Source organism: Oncorhynchus kisutch, linkage group LG19 (genome assembly GCF_002021735.2).
Source record: "Oncorhynchus kisutch isolate 150728-3 linkage group LG19, Okis_V2, whole genome shotgun sequence".
Taxonomy (NCBI): Eukaryota; Metazoa; Chordata; class Actinopteri; order Salmoniformes; family Salmonidae; genus Oncorhynchus; species Oncorhynchus kisutch.
This window is the reverse complement of record NC_034192.2, coordinates 16,688,518-16,716,325: the sequence shown is the minus strand read 5'-3', so window position 1 is coordinate 16,716,325 and position 27,808 is coordinate 16,688,518. Positions and strand designations below refer to the sequence as shown.

At 45.7% G+C, this 27,808-nt stretch overlaps 1 protein-coding gene across 1 annotated transcript in view; it reads right to left on the bottom strand.

The window, feature by feature from the left end:
- Positions 1-12,533: 12,533 nt before the first annotated feature.
- Positions 12,534-27,808, bottom strand: part of celsr1a (cadherin EGF LAG seven-pass G-type receptor 1a) — a 126,995-nt gene continuing 111,720 nt past the window's right edge. The window contains 18 exon segments of the mRNA XM_031797701.1: positions 12,534-13,817; positions 17,075-17,339; positions 17,563-17,829; positions 18,131-18,289; positions 18,450-18,556; positions 19,280-19,374; positions 19,518-19,643; positions 20,029-20,155; positions 20,428-20,507; positions 20,812-20,924; positions 21,757-21,931; positions 24,163-24,363; positions 24,561-24,687; positions 24,784-24,951; positions 25,558-25,634; positions 25,636-25,745; positions 27,094-27,243; positions 27,464-27,647. Of these exon segments, the coding sequence (XP_031653561.1) occupies positions 13,793-13,817; positions 17,075-17,339; positions 17,563-17,829; positions 18,131-18,289; positions 18,450-18,556; positions 19,280-19,374; positions 19,518-19,643; positions 20,029-20,155; positions 20,428-20,507; positions 20,812-20,924; positions 21,757-21,931; positions 24,163-24,363; positions 24,561-24,687; positions 24,784-24,951; positions 25,558-25,634; positions 25,636-25,745; positions 27,094-27,243; positions 27,464-27,647 (2,556 nt within the window). The 3' untranslated portion in view covers positions 12,534-13,792.

Sequence of the window (27,808 nt, the reverse complement as noted above, 5' to 3'; positions counted from 1 at the left end):
TAACTCCCCTGAATTGCTCTGTCGATCCTACAGATGTTGTATACAATAATCATGTGCCTATGAACCAGAGTTATACTATTAGCACTGAGGCGGTTTGTCCTAGTAGGAAGTCCACTGTGTGAAGCTCAACCTGCATCAGCTGAAACATAAATAACATTGTCATGTCTACTTCTGATAAGCTTCCAAGTAAAGCAAAAAAAACAAGCAAGCATCCCAGAGAAGTGCTAGAAACTTGTTGGCTGCTTTTCCTTCACTCTGAGGTCTAACTCCTCCCAAACCATCTCAATTGGGTTGAGGTCGTGTGATTGTAGAGGCCAGGTCATCTAATGCAGCACTCCATCACTCTCCTTCTTGGTCAAATAGCCCTTATTCAGCCTAGAGGTGTGTTGGGACATTGTCCTGTTGAAAAACAAATGATAGTCCCACTAAGCGCAAACCAGATGGGATGGCGTATTGCTGCAGAATGCTGTGGTAGCCATGATGGTTATGTGTGTCTTGAATTTTTTTTTTTAAACAACGAGTGTCATCAGCAAAGCATCCCCACACCATCACACCTCCTCCACGCTTCACGGTGGGAACCACACATGTGGAGATCCTCCGTTCACCTACTCTTCGTCTCACAAAGACAAGGCAGTTAGAACAAACAATTTGGACTCATCAGACCAAAGAACAGATTTCCCCCGGTATACTGTCCATTGCTGATGTTCCTTGGCCCAAGCAAGACTCTTCTTCTTATTGGAGTCCTTTAGTAGTGGTTTCTTTGCAGCAATTTGACCATGAAGGCCTGATTCACACAGTCTCCAATGGACAGTTGATGTTGAGATGTGTCTGTTACTTGAACTCTATGAAGCATTTATTTGGGCTGCAATCTGAGGCTCGTAACTCTAATTAACTTAACTCTGGTTCTTCCTTTTCTGTGGCGGTCTTCATGAGAGCCAGTTTCATCATAGCACATTATGTTTTTTTTGCGACTGCATTTGAAGAAATGTTCAAAGTTGAGTGCTGAAGCGCGTATTGCTTAAAAATGGTCTGTCTGTTACAGCACTCACTACGAAGTTCCAAACTGCCACTGGAAGCAACATCAGCACAATAACTGTTCGTTGGGAGCTTCATGAAATGGGTTTCCATGGCCGAGCACCCACACACAGCTGGGGGGGGGGGGTGTAAAGCTCGCCATCGTTGGATCACACTTCACCATCTGGTAATCCTATGGACGAATCTGGGTTTGGTGGATGCCAGGAGAATGCTACCTTCCCAAATGCATAGTGCCAACTGTAAAGTTTGGTGGAGGAGGAATAATGTCCTGGGGCTGTTTTTCATGGTTCGGGCTATGCACCTTCGTTCCAGTGAAGGGAAATAATACTGCTCCAGCATACAATGATATTCTAGACGATTCTGTGCTTCCAACTTTGTGGCAACAGTTTGGAGAAAGTCCTTCTCTGTTTCAGCATGACAATGCCCTCGTCCACAAACCGAGGTCCATACTTAAATGGTTTGTCGAAATCAGTGTGGAAGAACTTGACTGGTCTGCACAAAGATTTTGGAATGAGATATTCGACGAGCACGTGTCCACATACTTTTGGTCATGTAATGTAACTGCCTTAATGTTGCTATACCCCAGGAAGAGTAGCTGCTGCCTTGGCATCCTTAATGAATGTAAATACATTGTAAGATGTCAAGAGGCTGGTGGGCAGAGATGGTTGAGTTTAGATCAGGGGTGTCCAACTCCGCATTCGGGCTTCAACGAGGTCGAGTCCCTGCCTATCTTCTGAAAACACCTGAAACAGTACCTCGTCAAAGAGCATCTTAAATGATACCCCCCCCCCACATTGTCACTGACTGTTTAGCTTTAATTTCCGTGATTTAGAGAGATGGGATAGAGTCAGAAATGGTATAAATGTATCTCCATTCTAGACACTTTCCATTTGGTCTTTTTTTATATCTTGTTTTAGCTCAAACCACCTGTGGGCCAGATTGATCCCCCTCGCGTATGTTTGACACGCCTCTCTTAGAGGCAGAGGAAGGAGAAAGAGGTGGCAGGGGTGACTTTTTTAATTTCAGTGACACTAACTGTGCGTGTGTGTGTGTGTGTGTGTGTGTGTTTGCGTGTGTGTAGTCTAGACTTCACACACGCCAGAGAAAATCCTAAAAGGGAGCCTGTAGTCCAGATTTAAGACAATTAGAGCATACCAAGAGGTATTCAATCAGGGCCCTTACCCCTACCCATCAGCCCTGGTATCTATTGTTGCAGGGCAGGTGAGATGAATGTATCTGCAATAGAATGTACTTGTTGTGATACTATTTCACAACCAATAGATGGCGGTGTAGGATCATTGTCATGGACTTTTTTGAGCCGAAAAGGAGGACAGTTTGCTGAAGTCTGTGTATCTGATGTATGGCACTGTCTTCCAGTGGTGCCACCATGGGCCCGCCTACAGGAAGATGAACTACTAAAATGGTAACAGTGCCTGAGAGATACTCAGGTGGGGCAGAGATCATTTAGAGAGGAAAGGTCAGTGCCAGTCTTCTGAGGAGGCTAAAGTGTCTCCTCTTTAACCCCCGACGATACACACAGAGTGTGATTATACAGTGAACATATGATTCTGAAGAGTATGAAATAAAAGGAGTATTGGCTGATTGTTCATCTCAGACCGAAAAACACTCTGACAATTTGTGTTTTTTTTTTTTGTTGCACGACTTCGTGGGAGCTCTTGGTCTCAGATGCCCCCAAGACTACCTCTATCCTTAACACCCCCCATTACTACCTGCACGCATCCTCAACTGTCTTTGTCCCACACCAGCTCTGTCACCTGAGGTAGAGCCTGTTGTCACTGGGCTGACTGACGTTCCCTCACTTTCCCTCACACAACGTACTGTACTTGCTTCAGCAAGTCCATTCTAGCATTTCCACTTACTTCGTACTAATTGTGCCTTGCTAAGTGTGGTCCAGGTAAGTGTGGCCTTGCTATATATCTTGTTGGAATGACTTAGTAAAAAAAATAATAATAATCAAAATGAGATACTAAGTCGTTCCAACGAGATCGTAAGTCGTTCAGACGAGATCATTCCAAGAGTTCAATTCTTTTTTGGGGGAGGGGGGGGGGGGTGGACTTCAGGGCTTCTGTAGTAGACACAAATCTGCCGAGGAAGAGGATGGAGTTGGTCTTGTGTCTGGTGAAGAAGAGTAAGGGGTGGTCTGCATTGAGGTAGTACCTCTTTTTAGGATAACGTGATCTGCCTCGCATTATAACCCCACTACATGCGTCAGCTTTTGTTCTGTTCATCCCAGACAGGTTTGCCTTGTCATTGTCAAACATGTTAGTCACGTCTAGTTGAGACAGATGCTCCCTCAGTTGGTTGTCCTCAACTTTAAAGACATCCTTCAGCGACGTTTAAAAAAAAAAAACTTTTACTGTTGAAAAGCGATATCCCAAATAGAAATACAGCAAAGTACACACACTAAAGGGTAAAAAAAATACCTTTTATACCAAAATATATATATATTTGGCAAACTTCAAGAAGTAGAGCATTGAAGGAGTTGGTCTGATGGGAATAATTCATGTCATTGGCCTCCCCCCTTGAGAAGCAATAGACAAGCAATATAGAACAAAAGAGGAAAGCCCTGGACCTATTGAGATGTCTTTAAAAAGAAAGTAAATCAGGTGTTAAATCAGGTGAAAGAGTGAATTTAGGAAGGTTGATGGTGACCTTAGTGTCGGCATCCATGTTTCTCCTGTTCGTCCACTAGTTCATTTTCTCTGGTGTCAGCTCTTTTTCCAGCTTTGACATAAGAATGGAAGAGACCACTTATAATAGAACAGGTTACCTTCAGAAAGTATTGACACCCATTCACTTTTACCACATTTTGTTGTGTTACAAAGTGGGAATAAAATGGATTTAATTGTCATTCATTTTTGTCAACGATCTATACAAAATACCTTTTTGTTGTTGTTGTTGTTATTAATGGAAAAGAAAACACTAATACGATATATTAGATATAATTTATTCAACCCCCTGAATCAATTTGTGTTAGAATCACCTTTGGCAGCGACCACAATAAGCCTTTAACAGCTTTGCACACATTATTCTTTTACAAATTCTTGAAACTCTGTCAAGTTGGTTGTTGGTCATCGCTAGCCAGCCATTTTCAAGTCTTGCCATTGATTTTCAAAACTGTAACTAAGCCACTCAGGAACATTCAATGTCATCTTGGTAAGCTCATGTTGAAATGTTGAATTTGTCTCCCAGCGTCTGTTGGAAAGCAGACTGCTGATGACAATCAAATCACATACACATGGTTAGCAGATGTTAATGCGAGTGTAGCGAAATGCTTGTGCTTCTAGTTCCGAAAATGCAGTAATAACCAACGAGTAATCTAACCTAACAATTCCACAATAACTACCTTATACACACAAGTGTAAAGGGATGAAGAATATGTACATAAAGATATATGAATGACTGATGGTACAGAACGGCATAGGCAAAATGCAGTAGATGGTATCGAGTACAGTATATACATATGAGATGAGTACTGTAGGGTATGTAAACCTTATATAAACTGGCATTGTTTAAAGTGGCTAGTGATACATTTTTTACATACATTTTTCCATTATTAAAGTGGCTGGAGTTGAGTCAGTATGTTGGCAGCAGCCACTCAATGTTAGTGATGGCTGTTTAACAGTCTAATGGCTTTGAGATATAAGCTGTCTCTCGGTCCCAGCTTTGATGCACCTGTACTGACCTCGCCTTCTGGATTATAGCGGGGTGAACAGGCAGTGGCTCGGGTGGTTGTTGTCCTTGATGATCTTTATGGCCTTCCTGTGACATCGGGTGGTGTAGGTGTCCTGGAGGGCAGGTAGTTTGCCCCTGGTGATGCATTGTGCAGACCTCACTACCTTCTGGAGAGCCTTACGGTTGTGGGCGGAGCAGTTGCCATACCAGGCCGTGATACAGCCCGACAGGCTCTCGATTGTGCATCTGTAAAAGTTTGTGAGTGCTTTTGGTGACAAGCCGAATTTCTTCAGCCTCCTGAGGTTGGCGCTGCTGCGCCTTCTTCACCACGCTGTCTGTGTGGGTGGACCAATTCAGTTTGTCCGTGATGTGTACGCCGAGGAACTTAAAACTTACTACCTTCTCCACTACTGTCCCGTCGATGTGGATAGGGGGGTACCCATAACTTGGCCCTTGAATGTTTTGGTACACCTACTGGATAGCTCTTTGTCTACACCCATTCAGCATCATTCACCTTCTTAAGCCTTAGCTCAACCCATCTCTTTAAGTATTCACGTAAGGCCAGGTGTTAAACAGTGTAAGGTCGTGTAGTAAACAACCAAAGATGTCAAGTGTAAAAGTGATGTAGTAGCAGAAATCCACTTTATCTAGTCCAATAAATGACCCGTCATCACCCCAACTAGATTCAATGTTATCTATCTTTTTTTTAACATTAGGCTATAACTAGAAATGCAAATGGTTTCTACACAGATCCTATACGTAATGTTAGCTAGCGAGCCAGCTAACGTTAGCTAGCCAGCTAACGGTATGCTTTAACCTTGCAATGAGAACAACTTTACAAGCATACCCATAACATGATGTGGCCACCACCATGCTTAAAATATGAAGTGGTAGGTACTCAGTGGTGTGTTGTGTTGGATTTGCTCTAAACATAATTCTTTGTATTCAGGACAAAAAGTTACATTGTTTTGAAGTATTTCAAACAGTATGCATGTTTTAGAGTATTTTTATCCTGTACAAGCTTCATTCTTCTCACTCTGTCAGGTGCCTTCGTAAATATGCCTCCATTGTGTTAGAGTGCGCTCTGGGTAATTTGTGAATTCAGAGCGTTGTCTGTTTTTTAATCCAGAACACATACTGGACGCGCTGGTTGAAGAGAACGGTTGATCCAAGCCTTCTGATCTTACAACGGCAGTCAAGCACCCAAGCTAGCTGGCTAATTGACACATTTAACACATTTGAAATGCCAATATACAGGATTTCAGATGTTTATTCTCTATTCCAGTGCTGCTTAAAGGGATAACACTCACCTGGTTGATTTTAAATGGATGGTCAGAGGTACGAGCACTGGAGAATGTACGTAACTAAGTTGCTTTAAAGTACAGAGCATTCACAAGAACCAGTCTGGTCATTTCGTTGACATTTCCTGGTTTAACAATCTTTCATTTATATCTGTGGACAAACAATTCAAACGTAGAACCACTCCACAGTGGGACAATTAACTCCAGTGAAAGAGGTGAAGACTACTTGATGTGTGCTTTTTTACAGGCCCGTTTCACCGTTGAATGTTGATGATAAAGTATTTCTAAAATATTCCTTTGTTACTGTGCACCGGTTTCATCAGAGCAGAAGAGTCTCGTTTGGCCCCCAGGTGGACCATGGGAGAGAAGCAGATGTACTTACTGGAGTTGGATTAGCCAAGTGTGTGAAGAAAGGCCAAGGTGTTTGAGATACTGACAGTGGTCATGGCTGACTTGTGTTCCTACAAAGAATGAGTGTACGAAATGACAAGTATAATGGTAAAAGCAAAGCCCCCCCCCCAAAAAAAAATAAAAAAAAATAAACAGTTTTACAGAAAACTACTTTTTGAGCGGGGAAACAGCTAACTTCCTGCATTTCAAAACATTTTGTCATTAGGCTAAAAGAATGTTGCCGTTTTAAAGCTAATTTCCTGCAATTCTACATATTTTGCCATGAGCAGAGCTCATCTCATGCCATTCCTCACAATATGCCATGAGGATGAAAGCACATTTTCCAGTTCATGTTGTCCTATGTTGTTCATATGCTATCTGGGGGGGCCCCTAACGAACATTGATTTTAAATCAATTATTGTAGGGGACGAATCGACCTGTTCTGAATATTGGGGGGCATATCCCCCCGTGGCAATTTTTCCTATGAAATTAGGAAATACTTTATTTCAGTTGTACGGAATAATTGTCTCATAGATAAATCGCTCTGAGACTGCTCAAAAAGTAGGACAAAGTTGTTCTGATGATAATACCCACCAGAGGGCAAAACATATCTTGAAACACATCGGTAGCAAGCTTTTAGGGTAACACTTGCTTTTAGGGAGCCGGAGATGAGGTCATGGTTGCAATTGAGATCAGCTGTGCGGATGAATTTAGCACATATTTATGTTTAACAAGAGATCTGCTGGTGATAATTTAGTGGCCATCGATGGTTACAATAGGCCCATAGAGTACTTCACACGCTACAATAAAACAATAAGCTCAACTGGACACCTAAATGAGGCAGTGAATGAACTGAGAAAGCACGCAGGGCATTCTAAACAATAAAAAAGCTCATTCAAATTGAAATTCCTATACAAATTTGGCTAAAACTAATTGAATGTGTCATTGAACCATTTGCATTTTATGCAGCGAGGAGTGGCTTTCCACTTGTAAAACAAGATTTCACCTACTGGGATGAACACCCCATGGAAATCCTGCACGCAGTTCTGTAAGATTCTCCTAAATGTCCAGAGGAAAACTACAAACAATGCATGCAGGGCAGAACATTTGAAAATCAATTAGCCTATACTTTAAATGCCCGGATGTCATCAGAGAGGCTCCCGAGTGGCGCAGTGGTCTAAGACACTGCATTTCAGTGCTAGAGGTGTCACTACAGACCCTGGTTCGATTCCAGGCTGTATCACAACCGACTGTGATTGGAAGTTCCATAAGGCAGTGCACAACTGGCCCAGCGTCGTCCGGGTTAGGCCGTCATTGAAAATATACATTTGTTCTTAACTGACTTGCATAGTTAAATAAATAAAGGAGAGGAATAGGCAAAGCGAGAGGATTTACACTGTCCACAAATCTGTCCGCATGAGATAAACCTTTTTTTGTATGAAGGTCTATGAGAGCGGGTCAAATTAGGGGAGGCTTATTTGATTGAATAGAAGTTTGATAATGTTTAGGCTGTTACAAATGTAGTGATATAAGTGGATGCATGTGGCATTTGAGAAAAAGGACTAAAGCTGTGCCTGTTGTTCCCCACGAGTATCTGCCCTCTCATTGGCTAGAATGGCCCCACCTGATCTCGCCTGCTTTCAATCAATTGAGGACGTATATTTCCATTGTCAGAGAAGTCACTTGGCTATTTTTCAGAGGTGGGACCAAGTCATTGATTTACAAGTCACAAGTAAGTCTCAAGTTTTAGCACTCAAGTCCCTAGACAGGCAAGTCCGAGTCAAGTCTCAAGTCCTAAACTTTGACTTTTGAGTCCTAGACAAGTCATAATGTGCTCTTCACCAAATTTAATACCATTTCATATTTTTAACAAAAATAGTATATTAAATTTACACAAATCATGAATGCTTTTAAAAATATCTACAGTATATTTATTTTCCAAATAAACTTATGCCACTCAATGCCACTCTCACCTTCCGTAATTAAGAAACATTATCTCCATGGAAATACATGGGTAGCCATGAGAAAGACATCAATATGACAAAAACTAAATATTGTAGTGCTCCCTCTCTCCAGATATACTCTAGACACCTAAAATAATCCTGCCATAAAGTTACTATCATTTACTAAAAGGTACATCAAAACAACTGCTACTGAACTTCAAGTAGGCCTACAATTGAACCCTTTCCTGAAAGTCTGTGAAAAATATACTTATCCCAAAGATGGGAGATAAAACCTGCACTGCACCACCCACTCGACTATCGAGGATCGCTACGGGGCGGAATCGGGTGATGTAGGCGTGTACACAATCGCCCAACCTTAACACACCCCTGTGTGGGGTTACAGTAGGCTAACGTATGTCAATGATTTTAGGAACAGCAGCTACCAGTTGTTGCCAACTCCTCAGTAAGGAAAGTAGCTATTGGCTGTCCAAAAAGTCGCAAAATGATGCCATCACCTAATTTGCATAATTGGCCATTTGCATGTAATTGTGATGGATGCTGTAGGAGAGAGGAGTAACGTCGTGGGAAAGACAAAAAGGGAGTAAAAAACACCCTAAATATGTTTAGAACAACAAATGAACTTTCTTCTGTCAATTATAGTTTTTTTTTAATGTCACAATTCCAGCCCTCCTTGATTGGGGGCTTGAGACCAGCAAAAGTGACCCAAAACAGAGAGTAACTTTTTTGGGGGCGAAGTTACTTATTTTTTATTCTTTTTATTACATTTTTTTTAGTTTAGTTTTCTTAATTTGGTTTGGTTTTTACCCTTATGGTCCACTTAGGAGCCTACCACAAGTCACAGTAAAACATGAACATTTTCAACCATTATTTTTTTTTGTATACAATCTAAATGGACCAAAAAGAGACAATAGAAAAAACTAAATTATGATAACCTAGTCTGGCCCTGATTCAGGTTAATTGTTTAAAAAAAATGTAAGCCAGGGCGGGATCTGCCAGAGGCGGCTTCCCCGCATGCGCCATTCATTTGCAGTCTGAACGAGGAGGGGGTGAACATCTCCTGCTCTGACTGCAGCTGGGAGGGACTGCTGCTCGAGGACTGGGCTGCCTGTGAGTGCTTTGGGACAGCACCCGCTGCTCATTGAGAAGAGTAAGAACGATACGTGCTTTCGCGTCAGTCTCTAATAACACCAGAAAAATTTGCTAGATTTGTCGCTAGGCTCTTTTTTGAAAATGTGTCGCTAGAGGGGTCTGAATACTCACTAAATATAGCGACAAAGTCGCTAAGTTGGCAACACTGTAGTCCTCTTCACTGCCACGCGCATTTTTTTTCTCTGCTGGCACAATTTCAATGGCTGCTGTCTGATTCAAACTGTAATCTGTTAAATGAAGAGTTGATGCGCCGCACACTTTTTTAAATAGCATCATTTTTCATATTTGGGCTTGGAGAGGGTATCAAGTCCATTCAAGTCAAAAGGCCCATTGGTGTTAAAGTCAAAGTTGAGTTGCAAGTCTTTTTGATTTTGTCAAGTCGAGTCTAAAATCATCATATTTGCAACTCGAGTCTGACTCGAGTCCAAGTCATGCGACTCCAGTCCACACATCTGTTATTTTGTCAATATTACAGATCATCTTTGACGTCGTCTTTTCATCTAGTAGAATTCACCTCACACTGGTGAGGAAGAAAAGTTTTTCACACCCATTGTGTGTGTTTGACAACAGCTGATAATCCGAATAATGTACGAATAAGGGGAACAAGCGAGATTTGGGCATTCGATGGGCCCGTTCTTCTGCCCTAGCGTTGAAGACGCAAACCAAGTATTACTACGCCTGGATAAGTATTTTACGTTAAAGTTGACCACATATGTTATAGCAATCTTGTCAGTCGATGATGTGGCATGCAACCATTGGTTTAGGCACGCAATGTCTGAGCAGAGGAAAGTGACTAATTACGCCTTCTCAAATGGATGAGTAGTATGTTGATATTAGTTGCTTACTGTATAATTTTTTACTAAATAGTACCTTCCGTGCGCACAAAAAGTGTATTTCTTTTGAGCACAAATTTGTTTACATCCATGTTAATGAGTATTTTCTCCTTTGCCAAGATATTTCATCCACCTGACAGGTGTGGCATATCAAGAAGCTGATTAAACAGCATGATCATTACACACAGGTGCACCTTGTGCTGGGAACAATAATGTCACTCTAAAATGTCAATGTTGTGAACAGTGTCCCATGATGGATGTTGGGTTATGGTATGGGCGGGCATAAGCTACGGACAAGGAACACGATTGCATTTTATAGATGTCAATTGAATTCACAGAGATGCAGGCCATGGAAGAACTGGCGAGGCGCTTGCCTTGGAATTCAGGTCTGAGATGTGGATAATTCCTCCTGCTTTTTAGGTGGGTTGTAAAGTAGCAGAATGTGTGATGTCAAATGTTTAATAAAACGCGTGGCTTTACTTTAAAGTGGCAATCAGCAATTGAAACAACAACAAATGGTTTCCCAGCCTGTTTCGGTAAAAATGTAACCACTCAAATACATATACAGAGCTACGGATGCAAAGACTGACCATCTATGGTATCGAAATGATAGTTTTAACCATGGGATGAGGCTTTACAGTCAGTGTTTGTTCAAATGTACAATGTTTATAAACATTGGAGAAAAACAAGCTTATATTTTGGGTTCTCATGGAGTGTGACAGTTGAACTAAGCTCATGAGGCATTTAAAAGTTATATTCTTCAAGAATCAACGCGTACATATCATTAACTCACAGGTGTATTTAGCAACTGTAAATGCCCCTTTAAAGGGTGCTGTGAGTGACACCATTTAGGTCAGGGCCAGGGGTTTCCCCTGACCTCCTCACCTGGTAAGGAACAACTCTGTGTCATAGTTAAAGTCTATATAACTAGGAACCAGTTTTTTTTCTTTCTGGGTCAGGGCCCGTTTTCACAAGGTGTCTCAGAGCAGGAGTGCTGATCTAGGCTCAGGTTCTCCCCGTCCTCTGAAGCTAAGCAGGGTTGGTCCTGGTCGGTCCCTGGATGGGAGACCAGATGCTGTTGGATGGCCAGCAGGAGGCACTCTTTCCTCTGGTAATATTTTTTATAATGCCCCAGTTCAGTGATTGGGGATATTTCCATGTGTAGGGTTGCACCTTTCGGATGGGACGTTAAACAGGTGTCCTGTCTCTCTGTGGTCACTAAAAATAAAGATCCCATGGCATTTATCGTAAGAGTAAGGGTGTTAACCCCGGTGTCCTGGCTAAATTCCCAATCTGGCCCTCATACCATCATGGCCACATAATCATCCCCAGCTTCTCCTAATTAATCTCCACTCCCCTGTAACTATTCCCCAGGTCATTGGTAAATGAGAAAGTGTTCTCAGTTAACTTACCTGGTCAAATAAAATCCATATAACCCATTATGATATAAAATACAAAACTGATCCAAGATCAGCTATCCTAAGACGCTTTGTGAATACAGGGTCTGGTCTCAATCAGGACACATTCCTGCTCCTCCTCCTTGTCATCATCAATACTCATTGCTTAAACCTCAGGTCACCTACTCCATAAACTTTGAGCCATTTGTCAGAGAACGACTAAGAAAGTGTGATAAAATACCTAAACTCTTTATCAGGGTGTCAGGAAAAACTCAACGCACTTCAGAAATGTCTCTTCTATTACACACTGACTTTGCCCCCTGTCAAGTGGATAACACAGTGTGTGTGAGTGAGTGAGAGAAAGTACGGTACCCTGGAAGGGTCACACACAGCAGGACCGGTAAGCACCATTGTTTCATAAAGGATTAGCCCTGGACCTCAGTCACTGTCTGGACTTTGGACCCCACAGCAGACAGTCCATCAGCCAGCCAGACATACACTTCAGCCAGCCAGACATACACTCCCAGTTGTGCCTGGCACAGCACAGGACAGTATCAAGGAGAGAGACAATACATTCCATGGACAGTGTAATGATATACAGGGAGTCATTGAAGGCATCGCTACACTACCTTTTTAAGGAAAAAAATATTTTCTTTCCTCTGTTACCTCGTTCACAGTTATCCTCATTTCACTGTTTTATCTCCCTCAAGGGTATTTCTTGAATTTTTTTTGTAACGTGTCTGAGGTCGGAATTCAGACTGCTTAAAAAAAAATTAAACATGTCTTCTTTAATTTTACAGTTAACAATCATCGTTTTTTTCCCCCAGTGTCTTGAAACCATAAAAATAAATATACATATGTTACAAAACAATTCCAGTGTCTTTGATCATACAAAAAAAAAAGACATTTTGTACAGTGCCGATCACATGATAGGAAGTGCTGTAAAGGTATTACTTATGTAGTGGTTAGCTTGACATTAGAGACTCCATACCATATATGTACTGCAGTGGTTCTTTACCTACTTTGGTAAGCAGAATAATGGGTGTGTGCTGCTGACCTGTGTTCAAATGTTTTCTTTAAATACTACAAAAATAAATCTTTTTTTTGGGGGGGGGGGGGGGGGCATTGGGTTGGCATTGGGATAGGTATGGTTTGCACAGTGATAAGGCACAGGTTTGCTAGTCTGAGCCACAAAAGAACATGTCCTATTACAGGGTGGGATTTCTCCACGATCAGAAAGGGATTCTAGAATTGTTGTTTTTACAAAAGCATTTTCTTTTCAATTTACAAACATGTATTTTTGTCTCTCATCGATGATGACACAGTTCAAATACAAAATATAGATTTTTTGTTGTTGAAATATCTACATATTAATTACACTCTAAACACACTGGGTGAAAGGCTATATTCCTCTTTCTATGAGTAGCTTGGAGGAACAGGGCATATGGTACGTCTCTGAGTTTCTCCTGAACTTCCTGTAGGCCTCTATGGGACTTGTAGTCTTAGAAGTCTTTCTCTGGACTACAACTGACTGTACCAGCACACAGTGGTCATATATCTGTATCAGCCCTGAGGCTCTCAAGTCTCTGTCCAACCAATGCGAGCCACTCATTCTGGGGGATGGACTCTTTCTTCACCTCCTCTTTAGTGGTTTGGCACAGGAGGTTCCATTAGTCCTGTAGGTAGGACCTCCTCCTTTACTTGGTTTAGTCTGACACATACATTCCCTTGTCTTTAGTTCAGTTCGGCAGGTGTGGCTCTGAAGGAATACTGCTCTCCTTAGGAGATGAAGGTGAGAGGTCAAGGGTGAGAGGTCACTTCTCCATTGCACATAGGCATGAAGCCTTCTCTCTTTTTCTTTATGCCTATCCTTTTCCCACCTCTCTTTTCTCCTTTACTCTCTTGTTTTCTCCTCTTTTCCTTTTCATTGTCCTTTCTTGTCTTGTTCCTTTACTCTCCTCTACTCCAGAGAGAGGTCATCTTTTTTCCTCTCATAAGGGCAGAGAGACTCTGGTTTTCCTGCTGGGTCAGATTGAAGTTTCATTACTGCCGCTGTTCCGGGGAGAGAGAGAAAGGGATGGAGGGAAGGATAGAGGGGAGGGAGGGAAGGATAGAGGGAGGGGAGGGAGGGAAGGATAGAGGGAGGGGAGGGAGAGAATGATAGAGGGGAGGGAGAGAATGATAGAGGGAAGGGAGAGAATGATAGAGGGAAGGGAGAGAAGGAAGGGAGGGAAGGGAGAGAAGGAAGGGAGGGAAGGATAGAGGGAAGGGAGGGATGGATAGAGGGAAGGGAGGGATGGATAGAGGGAAGGGAGGGATGGATAGAGGGGAGGGAGGGGAGGATAGAGGGAGGGGAGGATAGAGGGAGGGGAGGATAGAGGGAGGGAAGGAAGGATAGAGGGAAGGGAGGGAAGGATAGAGGGAAGGGAGGGAAGGATAGAGAGAGGGAAGGGAGGGAAGGATAGAGAGAGGGAAGGGAGGGAAGGATAGAGAGAGGGGAGGGAGGGAAGGATAGAGAGAGGGGAGGGAGGGAAGGATAGAGAGAGGGAAGGATAGAGGGAGGGAAGGATAGAGGGAGGGAAGGATAGAGGGAGGGAAGGATAGAGGGAAGGGAGGGAAGGATAGAGGGAAGGGAGGGAAGGATAGAGGGAAGGGAGGGAAGGATAGAGAGAGGGGAGGGAAGGATAGAGAGAGGGGAGGGAGGGGAGGGAAGGATAGAGAGAGGGGAGGGAGGGAAGGATAGAGAGAGGGGAGGGAGGGAAGGATAGAGAGAGGGGAGGGAGGGAAGGATAGAGAGAGGGGAGGGAGGGAAGGATAGAGAGAGGGGGAGGGAGGGAAGGATAGAGAGAGGGGAGGATAGAGGGAAGGGAGGGAAGGATAGAGGGAAGGGAGGGAAGGATAGAGGGAAGGGAGGGAAGGATAGAGGGAAGGGAGGGAAGGATAGAGAGAGGGGAGGGAAGGATAGAGAGAGGGAAGGGAGGGAAGGATAGAGAGAGGGAAGGGAGGGAAGGATAGAGAGAGGGAAGGGAGGGAAGGATAGAGAGAGGGAAGGGAGGGAAGGATAGAGAGAGGGGAGAGAGGGAAGGGAGGGAAGGATAGAGAGAGGGGAGGGAGGGGAGGGAGGGAAGGATAGAGAGAGGGGAGGGAGGGAGGGAAGGATAGAGAGAGGGGAGGGAGGGAAGGATAGAGAGGGGAGGGAGGGAAGGATAGAGAGGGGAGGGAGGGAAGGATAGAGAGGGGAGGGAGGGAAGGATAGAGAGAGGGGAGGGGGGGAAGGATAGAGGGAAGGGAGGGAGGGAAGGATAGAGAGAGGGGAGGGGAGGGGGGGAAGGATAGAGGGAGGGAAGGATAGAGGGAAGGGAGGGAAGGATAGAGAGAGGGGAGGGAGGGAAGGATAGAGAGAGGGGAGGGAGGGAAGGATAGAGAGAGGGGAGGGGGGAAGGATAGAGAGAGGGGAGGGAAGGATGGAGGGAAGTATAGAGGGAGGGGAGGGAAGGATAGAGGGAGGGGAGGATGGAGGGAAGGATGGAGGGGAGGATAGAGGGGAGGATAGAGGGAAGGGAGGATGGAGGGAAGGGTGGAGGGAAGTATAGAGGGAGGGGAGGGAAGGATAGAGGGAGGGGAGGATGGAGGGAAGGATGGAGGGGAGGATAGAGGGAAGGGAGGATGGAGGGAAGGATAGAGGGGAGGATAGAGGGGAGGATAGAGGGGAGGATAGAGGGAGGGGAGGATAGAGGGAGGGGAGGATGGAGGGAAGGATGGAGGGAAGGATAGAGGGTAGGATAGGGAGAGAATGATAGAAGGGAGGGAGAGAATGATAGAGGGAAGGGAGAGAATGATAGAGGGAAGGGAGGGAAGGATAGAGGGAAGGGAGGGAAGGATAGAGGGAAGGGAGGGAAGGATAGAGGGAAGGGAGGGAAGGATAGAGGGAAGGGAGGGAAGGATAGAGGGAGGGGAGGGTAGAGGGAAGGATAGAGGGAGGGAAGGATAGAGGGAGGGGAGGATAGAGGGAGGGGAGGATAGAGGGAGGGAAGGATAGAGAGAGGGGAGGGAGGGAAGGATAGAGAGAGGGGAGGGAGGGAAGGATAGAGAGAGGGGAGGGGGGGAAGGATAGAGAGAGGGGAGGGGGGGAAGGATAGAGGGAGGGGAGGGAAGGATAGAGGGAAGGATGGAGGGAAGGATAGAGGGAGGGGAGGGAAGGATAGAGGGAGGGGAGGATGGAGGGGAGGATAGAGAGAGGGGAGGGAGGGAAGGATAGAGAGAGGGGAGGGGGGGAAGGATAGAGGGAGGGGAGGGGGGAAGGATAGAGGGAGGGGAGGGGGGGAAGGATAGAGGGAGGGGAGGGAAGGATAGAGGGAAGGATAGAGGGAAGGATAGAGGGAGGGGAGGATAGAGGGGAGGATGGAGGGAGGGGAGGATGGAGGGAGGGGAGGATGGAGGGAGGGGAGGATGGAGGGGAGGATAGAGGGAAGGATAGAGGGGAGGATAGAGGGAAGGATAGAGGGAAGGATAGAGGGAGGGGGGGATAGAGGGAGGGGAGGATAGAGGAAAGGATGGAGGGGAGGATAGAGGGGAGGATAGAGGGAAGGATGGAGGGAGGGGATGATGGAGGGAAGGATAGAGGGAAGGATAGAGGGGAGGATAGAGGGAAGGATAGAGGGAAGGATAGAGGGGAGGATAGAGGGAGGGGAGGATAGAGGGAGGGGAGGATAGAGGGAGGGGAGGATAGAGGGACGGGAGGATAGAGGGAGGGAAAGAGGGAGGGGAGGATAGAGGGAGGGAAGGATGGAGGGAAGGATGGAGGGAAGGATAGAGGGAAGGATAGAGAGAGGGAAGGGAAGGATAGAGGGAGGGGAGGGAAGGGAAGGATAGAGGGAGGGGAGGATAGAGGGAAGGATGGAGGGAAGGATAGAGGGAGGGGAGGGAAGGATAGAGGGAGGGGAGGGGAGACATGCTGGGTTAGATGTGTGCAGGTAGGGATGCAGGCTAACACCACTAGACAGTGTACAACCACGTGCAGCATTCATGTGGGATGGGAACTTTCATTCATACAACAGTGAAATATGTCCTCATGTAAAAACTTCACCTAATACATGCAGGTCAGCAGATACATGTCATTAAAGTGTCGATAATGAAATACCATTCAGAAGCAGTCTGACATAATAAACTAATCTTCATCCTTCACTATTTAGGCAAAAAGGAATCATTCATCACTTTACGCTGAGTGACACTATATTCTCTGTTCCATTGAAAAACACCACACACAAGAATTACACTATGACATCATCATCACACAACTACCCACTCACTCCGAGTCTGATTCGTGGCCTCCGTTGGTCGTCATCGCCTTCATGCTCATAGCCACGCCCCCATTCTGTGGTAATTGTGGCCGTGGGGCAAGCGGCGGCTTGATGATTGCGCTGTTGCCCACAGATACAGGGTGCACCCCATCGTTGGAGGCCACGGAGGGGGTCTTGGATGGAGGGTTGTAGTCACTCAGCTTCTCTCGCAGTCGGTTCTTCATGTTCTTGTCGGTCAAGGGAGGAGGGTACGTGATCTTGTTCTTCAGGATGCCTGAGATGAGAAAAATACAGAATCTTTTTACATTTGTTTTAGGTGTAATAAGAAAGCTTTCACAAATCCATAAAGACTCAGTTACAGGGCCAATGTAGTGTATGCTTGGATGAATGAGTGAATGAACAAACAAGTGAGTGAATGAACAAATGAACAAACACACAAACCAACCCACCAACAATAAAAAGAAACAAATAAAAGATGGAATGTCTACATCTCTCACCCTTCTTGGGTTCAGGCTGGTGGGTGCCCAGGCTGGGAGGCCCATTGGAGGGTAGACTGAGAGGTCCATTCTCCCTAGTGGGGGTCTCCCTGTCCTGGGGTGTCTCTCCTCTCTCTCCTACGTGGTTGTGTTTGTTTTCCTGGTGCAGCTCCACGTTCACCTTGGTCTCCACCCTCAGACGTTCTGCACCCCCAGGATCCTCGCTGTCACTGACTGTCATCGCCTCCTTGGGCCAGTGAGGCCTCACATGATTGGACACTGCTTCCACTGGGGTCAGAGGAAGAAGAAACATGAGCCAATCAGTAGTTTGGTTGTAGGTAGTACTGCCATACCACAGTACAATAATAAATAATGTTGATAACACTGCTGATAACATGGTATAATGAACTATAATCCAGCTCTAATTCTAATACTTATGTCATCTTAGCAGTGAGTCATTAAGAATGAATAAAAAGCTAAATGAGAGAAACTGCAGTGCTTTCTGAGCAGTGAGACCATGGACGTTCCGGGTAACTGATAGGTTCCCGGATAGGGTGAGGTGTGTTTTGGATGAGAAATGGATGGCTACCTTTGATGCTGGACCCTTTAGGTGTGCTGTGTAGAGGCGGTCTCTCGTTGTTCCACTTGGGCTTGATGTCCATGTCATCATCTTCGCTGTCCGAAGAGTGAGACGAGGCATAGGACGAGCTGTGTTCGTCTACAGACAACTCACTGTCCGAGTCCGAGTCTGAGAGCGAGAGAGACCAAAAGACAAAAGGGAGAGAAAGAGCAACACATGAACACATTATGCAGACACACAGCTCTCTGCTGTGAAGACGACACACCATCTCCATCAACTCTTCTAACAAGGACAGTTTAACAGAGTTTTGAATCAGATCACGGCTTACCGTCTCCTCCTTTAGTGCCGTTCCTGTGGAACAGAGGTCCGTCCAGGTCAGTGTGTCCTGCGTTAGCTGTCCCTGACGATACACTGTGCTTCTGGCCAGAGTCACCCCTACATCAGAGAGCAGGCCAAACACAGGTTAGTTACACAGCTAGGTGGAATCACGTTGGAGCCTTTCAACTTACTGTAGAGCTGCAGAAGAACTGATGACGAAATTCATTTTTATTCTACTTTATACCCCTTTTTCCTCCCCAATTTCGTGATATTCAATTGGTAGTTACAGTCTTGTCCCATCGCTGCAACAAGACTCATACATTTTCCAAACTCTTATAGATTGAGACATTAGCCAGAGGGCCTACAACAATATTGTACTGTAGCTAACCTGTCTGAAGCCTTCTGATCTAGGAGCTAGGCTTGCTGGGGCTGGAGCCTAGCTGACTGCCAGAGGCCAGCTGTGTGTGTCTGAAATATTCTACCAGGTACTGTATATACCTCCCTCCTCCAGCCAGACACTCCCCACCTGCTGGGCTTAGCACTAGTTGACCTGTGTATGTGTGTGTGTGCTTGTATGTGCGCATAGGTGTGTCGTCTCTTTTTGCCTGCATGCGCGTGAAATAGTATTCAGCAAGGTAGAAAAACAGTCACGAAACCACAGGGGGGAGAGAGAGAGAGAGAGAGAGAGACAGACAGAGACAGAGACAGAGAGAGATGGCTCAGATATCAAAAGAGTAACAGAGAAAAAAAGAGAGATCCAGACTGAGACAGGACAGACAGTTGCCATAGCCATGCGGCAGAGTGTGTAAAGGGAGGTAGCTGATGTGGCTTTTGGCTGACCTGACGGTACTCTCCAGAGAAACAGCGGACTCCGCAATGGCTGACCTGTACAGAGGACCGTCCTCAGTGTACGTGTTGTTACAGTTCAGAGACCGCTGGAGGGAGGAATGGAGGAAGGGGGGGTTGGTTAGAGGGAGGGAGGGAGGGAGGGAGGGGAGGAGAAAGAAACCAGTCAGTACTAGACAGTAAAGACATCTGTTCATCTCTTATGTGTGTGTTTATCCGTGTGTACACTCACGGTGAGTAGAGATGCTCGGGTAGTGCTGGACTCATCCGGTGAAGCCTTCTTCCCGGTAAAGACATTCTTCAGATTCTTCCTCACTTCTTTATTAAAGATCACATGGAAGAAGAAGATGAAGATGCCCTATAAGGAGACAGAGAGAGAGGGGGTCAGTGAAAGCCTTTACCAAAAATCCATTCTCTTCACTTATATTAGGCCAGGGCCTGCATTCACATATTGTCTCAGAGTAGGAGTGCTGATCTAGGATCAGCCTCCCCCCCAGCAATGTAATCTTATTCATTATGATCTAAAAGGCAAAACTGATCATAGATCAGTATGCCTACTCTGAGATGCTTTATGAATGCAGGCCCTGGCCTAATACCAGAGAAGAGAATGGATTGTGTAAAAACTGGTGATCACTGGTGTACAGTAAGGCTGAGAATTTTAGCCTCGAGTGCAGTGAAGGACAGTGGACTGTACAGCCTGGCCCGTGACCTTTAACCCTGAGGCCCTGTCCCTGACCCCTCACCTGCAGACAACTGAAGATGGCGAACAGGTAGTGGAAGGTCATGACGTCACTGTTGACGGCCATGAGGCCCAACAGCCAGGTGGCGCTGATGAGCAATAGGAGCAGGAAGGCCATCCTCAGAGCAGGACTATGTAGGGGGAGGGAGGTAGGGGGAGAGACTCAGATTATAACACACACACACACACAACATAAAACACACATGCACACACTCATACACACCCACACAGTCGCGCGTCCACAGACACACACGTAAATCCTACTAATAGACTGTTCGTGTAACATAGGTGTAGCTCAACAATGGAATGTAGAGAATGGCCTTTGATATCCTTCACCTCAAGTGTGTGTGTGGGCGTGTGAGTATGTGTGTGTTGGTGCCCTGCGCGTGTAATTAACACTCACATGGCTCCAGACTTCTGGAAGGACCTCTGCCTGCGTCCACAGGATGCCTTGGCTGCCAGTACAAAGATGACGATGTTGACCTGAGAGAGAGGAGCGAGACAAGCCTTGGAACCATGGCAGACAACAGGGTAATTCACTTCCAGTCAACAACAGATACACTCAAGACCTCGAACTGCAAATCACGCGTTAACACAGGCATTTCATTCACTAAGGAATTAGAGAGGGAGAGCGAGCAAAGGAAGGACAACAATAAAAGGGAAGAACGAGCAGAGAAAGAAAGAACGAACGTAACATTGAAAAGAAACATGCACAGTAAGTTTAAAAAATCTATCGCCATTAGAGGTAAAAAAAAAAAAAAAGGCACCATTTATCTCAGGCACTCACCAGGACGACTACAGAGATGGGCCCTGCGAAGCTCCAGATGAGGGTGTCGTGGACAGAGAGCCAGCAGAAGTCTGGGTTCCCATAGCCCTGAGGGTCAAGACCCACTGCCAGACCTGAGGAGGGGAGAACCAGAGAAACACATCAACACTGTGTTAGCTACAGGCCTACTGTGAAGTACGAACATCACCTGCACTGGGACAATAATACAGTTGCACTGTGCAGGAATTCTTTCTTCACTCAAATGCAGAGAAAAATAAGCCAGTGGCACCTGTTAGAAGTAGACACATTGGGCTATTACTGATGGGAGAAGAGAATAGCAAGCCTGAGCATGGTTCATCCACAAACGATATTGCAGGTCAAGCAAAGCATGCTGGGGAACGGCGCTTTCTTTCTTCATTCAAATCCATAGATGTACAGAGAGGCTTCATAAAACACCTCACTGCAGTGCACAACGGTGTAAACAGGTCTACGCTGGTATTATCCACGAGAGAAGAGCAGAGGCTGGGCTGGGTTAGGGACTTATTCTCTCCCCGGGCTTTGTGAGTGTGCCAGGGTGGAAGGTGATAGCATTATGGGCCGACTGGCATCAGCAGACACAGGTCTAATCACCTAGAGGGAGTCTTCAGGACAGGAGGGGACATATAGCGCTGGAGACTACTACTGGACTGAGACTTCAGGAAGTCTCTCTCCCCCCCTCTCCCTTCTGCTCGCTTCCTCGCTCTCTCCCTCATATTATCGGGCTTTTCCTACTGCTCTCTCTCTTCCCTCCCAAGTTTCCCACGGGGATCAAAGGTTCCTCAAGGGGAGGCAGGCGAGGCGCAGACAAGGCGGCCTCTCACTCAGAGGTGTGACTAGGTTCGTTTACCTGGGATTGGGGTGACGGAGTTTAAGTGTGTGTGAGTGCATGTGCGTCTGTGTGTGTGCATACATTGTGTGTGTCCTCACCTGTGATGATTGCAGGTATGCCCCAGCCCATGGCGTAGTAGAACCTCATGTGACCGTGGTTGATGTTCCGGACCTCCGTCAGCATGCGGTAGATGTGGAGGCCCTCCACAAACATCCAAGCAAATGTACACATGTAGAAGTAGTGGAGCAGGATGGCGATCACCGTACACACAAACTGCAGACAGGGAGTCACAGAGGGACGAGGTCAGAGGTCACCCGGGACATCCATTTCAATCACACCGAGAACCACTAATCCAAGATCCCAGTCCCATGCTACAGAACTGGCCACACTACACTGAGGGTACAAAAACATGAAGAACACCTTCCTAACAGAGTTTTGTCTCTTGCCCATTCACTCTCTGAATGGCACACATGCACAATCCATGTTGTCATAATTCTTTAACCTGTCCCCCCCCCCTTCGTTCACACTGATTGAAGTGGATTTAACAGGGGACATCAATAAGGGATCATCGCTTTCACCTGGTCAGTCTGTGTCAAGGAAAGAGCAGGGGTTCATAATGTTTTGTACACTCAGTGTACAGCCCTGAGTGGGTCTCTCTCTCTCTCTCCCGCCCTCCATCTCTCTCTACTTTTCTTTATCTCCCTCCATCCCTTGTTCCAGGAAGAATGCAGTGTTCTTGGGAATCTCCCAGTAGGTAGGGGAGGGACAGAGCTAGATCACAGTCTACAGAGCAGAGGGTCATCAATCTAACAGGAGATGCTCAGGGCTGTGACTGACGACAGAATTCCACAGCACTGACACACGCGCACGCACGCGGCTAGGCTTCTAACTTCAGAAAAACAGAGGGTGAGTCAGTGAGTAAGTGTCGTTCGTTACTAATGTTGTAACAGTAGAGCCAGAAGAGGACTGGCCACCCCTCAGATCCTGGTTCCTCTCTAGGTTTCTTCCTAGGTTCCTGCCTTCTAGGGAGTTTTGCCTCTGCATTGCTTGCTCTTTGAGGTTTTAGGCTGGGTATTTGTAAAGCTTCTGATATGAAAGAAGTCGATTTTAATTTGATTTGAACAGTAACAGAGTCTATGGAGACAGACTCAGACCAGTATGTCTGTCTGTGACAGGGTCTACTGCCCTGAGGCTCAAACAGTCAGGCACCAGTAACAGCATGTCTCTATTATCACAGGCCTGGAGGGACAGCAGGCCTGTGTGTGTATGTGTGTGTGTGTTAGTGTCTGTGTGTGCGCACAGGCGTGTGTGTTGTGCAATACAGTTCAGAGTAAATTGCATCAATGTACTTAAATGTATGTCAAAATACACTATTAGATTACTTGCCTATAGGCAAACCTTTATAATGCCCTTACCAGGTACAGGAATCACATGCTATGTGAATACACAGTATCAGACATCTCAGAATGCCTTAAATAGAGTATCTGTTGTTCGACAACAGAGAGATGGTTAGTCCCATCCAGAACAGTAAATCCCTTAGCTCTAACACTATTAGTGAAGCAACAGATGCACAATCTAGAAAAATCTAGCAGACAAAGACAAACTCTCAGGTAGAACCGATCCCTGTAAGCTCCTGTCAGCAGCAGTATCTGAATGGCTGCAGGAAAACAAATAGCAGCTATTTACCAGAAACCTCTAACCGGAGTGAACCTGAAACGGCTTTATCCCTTAACCTACCTGAAAACACACCACGTTACAGGAATAGGACAAATACTGTAGATGTTGGGGAGGAGTGTGTGTGTGTGTGGGGGGGGGGGGGACGTGGGAGGGGTGTGCCTGTGTAGATAATGTACGGGGGTTGTTTGTGTGTTTTAAACATTGCAATGTGATTTTGATCAAAAAGAGAAACCTGTGCAGGCAGACACAGACTTCCCCGTAATGATGAAGTAGCGCATGAGTCTTTTCTCAGCTCAACAACGACGACGAATTCCCATAACGCCAAGGAGAAAATGGCTGCAGGGCTGTATCCCCGGGGTTATCCCAGGTGATCCCTGCCATTTGTAGGCAAAATGTGGGGACTAAAGAACTACATTGTAACTGTGAATACAATGGAAAGCACACCTGTGCTCCAAGCAGAGATAAGAGGGGCTAGTGTACTTCTAACACTTAAGCGTCAGAATCAGGAGTGCTACCAAGCAACCAACATATTTTTCATTCATATCCAGATAGTCACAAATGCTAAACATTCCAAACTATCCCTGCTAAAGCATGGTCAATGTCATTTTTCAGGAGTTTCGAGGTCGGGGTCCCTTAAGTTTTCAGTCACTGGGTTTTCAGTCTTGTTGATGGGTCAGAGGTTAGAGTTCAGGGGTTAGAGGTCAGGGTCCTGGTTAGAGGTCACAATTTGGCTTCCTTAGTTCCGTTCATCTCACCAGGTTGTCAGTCTGGTCAGTTCGTCAGGGTTAGAGTAAGAGGTCAGGGGTCATAGGTTAATTGTTCCTCACTGGGTTGTCAGTCTGGTTGATGCCGATGAGGAAGACGAGCTCGGAGAAGAAGAGTGCCGCCACCAGGTTCTTGTGGATGCTGTGGAGGTTAGAGCGTAGCTTCCTGAGTAGAGCCAGCAGGATGAAGGTGAGGAGCAGGGCTACCAGGGAGGCTGACACCGTGGTGTAGGTCACGATCTTTAGGGGTAACACGTCACCATGCTAGGGGAGGAAGAGGAGAGAAAGGGGAGAGGGGTGAGAAAGAGAGGGGGGGGGGGGTAAAGATCATTATCATACTTGATAGCAGCAAACAGTGAGAGGACATGAACTACCCCCCCTTACTGCTGTAGTGTATCCTGCCCATAGCAATTAAATGACAACTGTTTAGAGTTCTGTACAGTATATCTCTATGAGCCTACCTCTCTCTTGGAGATGTCCATGAGCACAGCGAAGCTGGCCATGTGGTCACACTGACAGCTGATGTGTGTGTTGTTCCTGTTCAGCAGCTCACATCCCTTGGACGACCAGCCCCCCGTACCACCAATCCTACACACACACACAGAGGACAGACAATGAATACCATGTAAAGAGTGTGGTGTGTGCATGTGTGTGTGTGTGTGTGCATGTGTGCGTAGTACTCACGCAATGGAGTGATTCCAGAACACACACACAGGTTTGGTCCTCTCCTCTGTCTCCAGTAGTGTGTACTCCAGTGTGATGGGGGGGTCAAGGGGGGAGGAGAGGGGAGAACCCTCGCTGTACACCAACGTGCTTACTATGGGGGTGTTGATCACTGGACGGTTGGGCAGCCTGCACACACACACACGAGCAAGGATGAACGGACACACTTATTTTGATAGCTTTTGAAGTAATGTTTACGCACGTATGACCTCACGCACTCAAGCAAACACTCCCAAAACATACATTCTCGGCTGTTTGTGGCCGCTTGGCAACCAGCCAAATAGTGATTTCTGAGTCCTTCTAGGTGTAGCAGCTATCACATACACACACGGCGCTAAATCTTATGCTCTGCCAACCAAACTGTTCCACGTTTAACTCTGCCTTATATCTGTGTTACATTTCTAGAGACGTGTTTTTATCATATATAGAGTTTTGAGTGGTCCAAAGGTATACAGTGACGGGCTCAGACAGCATGGCAATGATGTGTGAGACAAACACCCACAGTACGCCAGGGCAATAATCAGACCTAAAGTAAACAGTGGTTTGTGCCAACGCAAATACAGTTGCCATATCTGTTGCCACGTTTGAGTCATTTATGAGATATGTTATGTCTTTATTATGATGGCTAGATTAGCTACATAGAAATTGATAAAAGGCAGTGTCTGGTTATGTCAGATTTGATGAAAGATTGAAGTAAAGCGTAGTAAAATGTAGTAAAGTGTTGCCCTTGGTTACCTGAGGCTCCTACGGTCCGGGTCGTATCTCTCAGGGAGGAGCTGACCCAACGACCTAAACACTATCACCACGGCAACAGGCAGGGGGGGCGGCGGACTCGACGTGGCGGCGTCTCTTATTGGAATGGGTGTGATCCTCTTCAGGGGCGCCGGTGTGAGAGGGCTCGACGCTGGGGCTGGGATCGACTACTAGAGAGTGAGAGTAAGAGTGTGTGAGAGAGAGAGAGAGACAACACCTATTGAAACACCTATTTAAGTCCTTACTACAAAGTAGATTGGGACCCACCGATGCATGAAACAAAGATAAGCGATATAAAGAATAATTGTAAAAAGCTTTGGAGCACCTTAAACAGAATTTGGGGGAAAAAGGCACTCAGCTCCATCATTTATTGAATCAGCTGGCTCATTCATCACAAAACCCACTGATATAACTACAGATGTTTTTTTCATTGGTAAAATGATCAAACTTAGGCATGACATGCCAACAACTATTTTTGAGCCTACACATATTTGACCAAATTATGAAAGACAAGCATGGCGATTTTGAATTCCGTAAAGTGAGTGTGGAAGAGGTGAAACAATTATTGTTGTCTATCTCTCCTGGCTCAAAGTAGAGGAGAGATTGACTTCAACCCTACTTGTATTACCCTAAGTATTGACATGTTGAATGCAACAAGCTGTCTGTTTGAACTACTGGCATACAGCTCAGACACCCATGCATACCCCACAAGACTATGCCACAAGAAGTCTCTTCACAGTCCCCAAGTACAGAACAGACTATGGGAGGTGCACAGTGGGAGGTGCACAGTACTACATAGAGCCATGACTAAAATGGAACTAAAATGGAACTAAAATGGAATGACTAAAATGGAACTAAAATGGAACTAAAATGGAATGACTAAAATGGAACTAAAATGGAATGACTAAAATGGAACTAAAATGGAACTAAAATGGAATGACTAAAATGGAATGACTAAAATGGAACTAAAATGGAACTAAAATGGAACTAAAATGGAACTAAAATGGAACTAAAATGGAACATCAGGTAACAGAAGCAGTTAAATACAGATGAAAAACCCACCTTATGGAACAGCGGGGACTGTGAAGAGACACACACACATAGGCACAGACACACACATACACACACACGGTAACATAAACACACGTACACGTGGATTTTGTATTGTAGATATGTGGAGGTAGAGTAGTGGCTTGAGGGGACACACTTAACGTGTTGTGAAATGTAATTTCATGTTTTTTTTGTTATTGTACAGAACTGCCTTAATTTTGCTGAGAAGAGTAGTTCCTGCCTTGGCAGCAGCCAATGGGGATCCATAATAAATATGAATACAAATCACGGCCGATTCATTTTGTGTCTTGGTAAGAGACTGGGGTTACGCGACTGCTTAAGCTGGACTTCAAGCACTCTGTTAAACTGGTAGGTCACCGACAAATCCCAAAGGTTGTTATGGATTACAGCCCAAAAGAGTTTGTACAGTTTGCAGTAGTCCAGGTCCAGTGGTAGTGTGAGCAGTACCTTTGTCTGGGACCTCCTGGGGCCTCGTGTTGAACTGTGGGAAACGGACAGAGGACGTGAGGTCTTTGGGGTAGTACTCCTGGATCTCATGGAAGCGAGGGAATGAGGCCCGCCCAGGGATAGACGTGTCCAGGTAATCAACGACAATGACTAAAGAGAGAGAAAGAACCACACGTCAAGACCAGCTCATTATCAGATAAGGGTGATATATTAGAATTGCAGTGCATGAATGTGGAACTTGACTGCAGTTTACCCAGAGACAAATTATCAATGGAATATTTGTTCAAATTCTGTGTTAGGGAGTTAGGAATCTGCTCCTCGACTCTCTGAAATCCTCTCTTCATTGGTCTGTAAATGTGTCTTCACTCACTCATGTTGTCAGTGACGATGGTGAATGGTTTGAGGTAGGTCTTCCTCATGTTCTGTGCCAGGGTGTTGGTGTAATCCTCAAAGTGGCGCAGCAGATGGGCGGTTCCCCCCTCAGAGCGCTGGATCTGCTCCCAGTGGTCTCTGGTGCCAGGGTCTAGGATGGCACTGCCCGCTCTCACCAGGTTCTGAAGGGTTTAACAATACAGAGCAGGACGGTCAGACAGTATGCCGCTTTGAATGTGGGCACAAACTCTGTCACTCCTGACAGTCCTAGAGTCCTAGAGTAGCAGACGTTACCTGCTCAAGTAGGCCTATATAAGATAGGTGACCTAAAACATTCACAACC